This window comes from Frankliniella occidentalis, unplaced genomic scaffold (genome assembly GCF_000697945.3).
Source record: "Frankliniella occidentalis isolate FOCC.00 unplaced genomic scaffold, Focc_3.1 Scaffold76, whole genome shotgun sequence".
Classification (NCBI taxonomy): domain Eukaryota; kingdom Metazoa; phylum Arthropoda; class Insecta; order Thysanoptera; family Thripidae; genus Frankliniella; species Frankliniella occidentalis.
The window spans coordinates 641,065-645,714 of NW_026267206.1; the positions used below are offsets into that span (position 1 = coordinate 641,065).

At 60.5% G+C, this 4,650-nt stretch overlaps 1 protein-coding gene across 19 annotated transcripts in view; it reads left to right on the top strand.

Annotated features, from left to right (window-relative positions):
• The window catches only part of LOC113206702 (uncharacterized), a 50,267-nt gene continuing 45,617 nt past the window's right edge, over nucleotides 1-4,650 (top strand). For 2 of the 19 annotated variants that reach the window (XM_052268774.1, XM_052268773.1), the window contains exons 1-2: nucleotides 3,612-3,963; nucleotides 4,083-4,262. In XM_052268774.1, coding sequence (XP_052124734.1) covers nucleotides 4,203-4,262 — 60 coding nt within the window. In that variant the 5' untranslated portion in view covers nucleotides 3,612-3,963; nucleotides 4,083-4,202. Of the gene's footprint in view, nucleotides 250-427; nucleotides 604-3,608; nucleotides 4,341-4,408; nucleotides 4,486-4,559; nucleotides 4,615-4,650 lie in introns of those variants that run through there. The other 17 variants (XR_008011282.1, XM_052268766.1, XM_052268775.1 and 14 more) reach the window with 16 other exon arrangements.

Here is a 4,650-nt window from a genome sequence, read left to right on the forward strand (position 1 = left end):
TCAGCGTGGTCAGCTCGGCAGATGCGACGCCCAGCCCAGCGCAGATCGAGTGAACTCCGTGCGCTTTTGCCACAAGACGCCTGCCGGTGGGTGCTTCTCCCCTGAACACGATAACAACCGTCTCCGCAGTCAACCATCCCGCCCTGGTTGTGCGGCTAGGCGAGCCGACTCGTGAACGCAAGGGAGACGCACGAGGACGAAGAGGTTTAGGACGCCGGACGCCCCACCAAGGGCTCGCCCGACCAACAAGTGAGTATAAAGCTTTGTCTGCTGACCGACTTCACAGGGCTCTGTCTGAAACCATATACCGATCGACCGGTCTGCCATCGACCTGCGATCCTGCGATCGGTCGGTCTGGTCGGTCGGTGCGAGAGAGGTAGCCTTTTTGAACAGCACACCGGGATAAAGTGAGCATGTGTACAATGTCTTGTTTTTGCTTGGAATGTTCGCCAGGAACCAAAGTCAGATCGCGACCCGTTCCCCAGCGGCGCTACCCCGGCCGGCCGAGTGTCGCACCTGCACCTCCGCGATCATAGCAGCAGCATGGACCTGGAGTGCGACATCTGCTCCGAGCGCTTCGACGGCGCCGAGCGGCTACCCAAGGTCCTGCCGTGCGGGCACACGGCCTGCCTGCAGTGCCTGCGCCGGCTGCCCAAGAGCAGCTGCCCGACGTGCCGCAGGGTAAGCGGGCTGGAGTGAAGTCCGGAAGGACATGTAGTAGTAGTATGTAGTTAGCGATTAGGAGCGTCGCCGAGTACGGTCGGCGAGGAGGAAGGGTCAGCGAGGAGGGTCGGCCCCAGTCGCAGCTCACGCGTAACAACAAGCATGCGCGGCGGCTGGAGCCGACCCTCCTCGGCGACTCTCCTCGTCGACCGTCCTTTTCCGCCGACATACTACTCGGCGACCCTCCTAATCGATAACTACTTATCCTCCTGGATCACTCGTTCGGTACACTTGTTCTGACCCATTCTCCCCGCAGGACTTCAACGGCCCGTCGGAGGGACTCAGCACTAACTTCTTGGCTGTAGGGTTGTTGGAGGGAGTCAGGCTGGGCCGAGCTGGTGCACAGGACCCGCCACCTGCAGCTGCGTCAGCACCACCTGCAGCTGCGTCAGCACCACCTGCAGCTGCATCTGCACCACCTGCAGCTGCATCAGTACCACCTGCGGTTGCATCAGCACCACCTGCAGCTGCATCAGCACCACCTGCAGCTCCCCTTGCCGCCCGTGACGTGGATGTGCGCAAAATCAGCAATAGTGGACCCGACGACAAGAAGCAGGAGAAGTTCGCCTTGCTGTGGGACGCGCCGGGGGTAAGTGTGCGTCGGCCTTACGGGGCTGACAGCCTCACGGGTCTGCGGGGAACCGCGGCCCGGTACACCGCAGACAAATCCACACGTTAACGGTCGCCTTGAGAGTGAATCTGTTCTGCCGCAGGTGACTCGGCTGGTGCGTGTGTACTGCCACAGGGACCCCGACTGGAGCCTCCAGCTGCTGCAGCGCGCCGCGCCCACGCTGGAGCGGCTGTGTGTGCGCTACCCCCGCGAGGCCCACCTGCTCGCCGTTCACACCATGCCACGGCTGAGGAGGTTAGACGTGGATGCTGCCCTGGCCGCGCAGGGCCCCGAGCTACCGGCCCTGCCGCCGGGACACGGCGGCCACGGCCTGCAGTGGCTGAGGGTGGGGAACCTCCCCCGCGCCTGGACACGGTCCCTGCTGCGGGCGCACGGGGGCACCCTGGAGGAGCTGCAGCTCCTGGTGGGCACAGCGGAGTCTAAAGGGACGTCATACAGCTGCGACGACCTGAACTCACTGCTGCAGCGGAGCGGCCTGCGGGCGCTGAGGAGGCTCGTGTTGCGAAGGGTAGGTTGGATCCACCAGCCAGCCGCCTGCAGGGAGCAGCGCGCCGAGGTGCGAGGGGTGCTGCCCGGGGCCGAAGTGCTGGTGCTTTGCGACAAGTGTGATCATGTAGAGAAGGAGGAGGTCTAGGGGCGGCAAGCAGCGGGCGTACTCCCCCCACCCCCTCTGGCAGAGAGAGGACTCCGAGCAGCAGGGCGAGAAGGGTGACAGCGGTGTGCTCGGGTTTACAGCGCAGACAACATCCCTCGCGACCTGTAGGCACGGTGGGGGCGGGACAAAGCACTGCAAGCGCATTAGTGTTTGGTGTTGCCTAGTGAGTGGGCGGCCACAGGTGCATCACACTGCACTGCAATCCACCAACCAGGCACAGAGAGCGAGGCCGCCTGGGCTAGTCATTCATCCATCCAAGAAAAACATTTATTTAAAACATGTGTGGGTACAGCTTTAAAAATAAAGCACGATAAAACTCAGGATTATTCGGGATTATTATTTTTAACAAAACTATACTATTTGTACGACTTCTACCGAGGCGTGTCAAAGTCAGCTATCATCCTCCGGACCTGGGGTATTTCTCCCCGCCTGCTGGGCGCAAAGCACCACAATAAGTCAACCAGAGCAAGGCGACCAATCACTGAAACGAGCCACGACAGGGATATGTTCCCCAACTTTGCTAAAGCAGTATCAACAAGTATTTTAGTACACGTTCCTCAATGCCCGCCGCACGCGCTCCAACAAACGCAGTCCGGTCTATCGGAACATTCTAATACAGTTTGGTTTGGCAGTGGAGGCCGCCCCTTTTTCTCTACCTCTGAGCTTCTGAGGCATGAACACGAAGGTTATGAAGTAGAGGCTCCGGGGCTCAGTGTCAATCCTACCGATCGGCGTTCCGTTTGCGTCGAGATCGTGAGCGAGCTGCCGGCGGCGAGCGCCGGGCGGGTAGGCTGACCCGCGCAGCAGCGCCGTCGAGCGGGACGGCCCGCCCGGCGCCTGCCGGCCGAGCGCCACCCGCGCGGCGCACACAGAACTACTGCACGCTTAAATGGGGCTTCTAACCCTCTCTTACAGTTGGCTACAGTCTCAACTGGAAGTAGGTGTGCTTGGGGGCCGTGAGGAACTTACTTTACGGCGGGACCTTCACAAATCCACGACATTGAGCGCGACACAACATCTGGTTGATCTGTCTGTGGTTGAGGTCCAGAGCCGTGAACACGTAGACGTAGGCGGTCATGTGGATGGCCGCGAACGAGACGGGCATGTTGCCGACGAGGAGGTTGGTGACCTGGAACAGGCCCATCTCGCCAATCTGCAGCGGCACCCTGTCCACGGCCTCGGGGGCGGCCGACATGGCACGGAGTATCATAGATGGAGCCTCGGCTACGCTGAACGGAATGGCTCCCAAACATGTCCGGGGTTAGTAGCTTGCAACTCTTGCCACTTGGCGCTTTCATCGCTATGGCACCATATGGCCCTTCAGCAAACGAAGCCATAGCGGCACTAGCGCCTACCTAGTGGCGACTTCATTTCCGCTTTCCGCTTTCATTCGCTGAAATACGGCATCTATGTTACTCCGTGGCCATGGTTCTGAGCGGTGCTGAGCTCTCGGCTGAGGTGGGGATGGCGGGGCGCTGCCCGGGGCCTGGGGCCTGGGAGGGAAGGGACGCGCTCGGACCCACCGACGCGATAAGGAAACCAACTATCTGCACACCTATCTGCCTGCCCGCAGGCAGGCCCCTCCTCTGCACTAAACTCGATAACCGTCTCCGCAGTCGCCCGTCTCGCCCTGGTCGTGTTCGGGCGAGGGGACAATAGCTCCCTTTTGATGTGCACACATGATTCCCGAAATACTAGATTCCCAGTGATTCCCGCCCGCTTATATTTGTTCCGTAGGCTTTCTATTAGTAGAAAACGCTTAATTCGACTAATTTGTTCCAGTACCACTAGTTTCCAGCTTAGTTTAGGCAATTTCTGTTGATTTCTATCAATTTTTATCCTGATGATTCCCCGTCAGGTGTACACATGATTCCCAGTTCTTGCCCTCTCGTGTTCGGAGCTGGGCGACCGAGCCGCACGAGGACGGAGAGGTTAGGACGCCCCGCCCGACCAAGTGAGTCAAGCACCGCCCGTAGCTTCTGCAGCGCAGTGCACTAGTCCCCGCTACTCGTGGACATCGGAAAGCTTAAATGGTCAATGTCTTCGTAAAGGTTTGCTTGAAATATTGGTCAGGATCCAAAGTGTCAGATAACGATCTTAAGGAGGAGTCGCCGTGACGTCAGCGCCGCACAGCTGAGCTTGTCCCGCGCTACTCCGGCCGACTACCTAGCTTGCAGCTCCGCGATCACCAGCATGAACCTGGAGTGCGACATCTGCTCCGAGCGCTTCGATGGCGCCGAGCGGCTGCCCAAGGTCCTGCCGTGCGGGCACACGGCCTGCCTGCAGTGCCTGCGCCGGCTGCCCGACAGCTGCTGCCCGACGTGCCGCCGGGTGAGTTGCCTGGGGTAAAGTTCCGGATTATTCGTTCGTTACACTCGTTCTGACCCGTTCACCCGCAGGACTTCAACGGCCCGCCGGTGCAACTCATCACTAACTTCTTGGCGCTGAAGTTGGTAGAGGAGGCCAAGCTGGACAGGTGAGTCGCTCGCGCGTAGCCGGCCGCAGAGGCGGGTTGTTCGAGAGCCTCATGGCCTGACTTGTGCCCCACAGCACTCCCCGCTGCTGGTGCTCGGACTGCCGCATCGCCCCGTCGCCGCGCTGCTGGGAGGACCACGACGTCCTGCCCGTCAAGAGAGCCCTG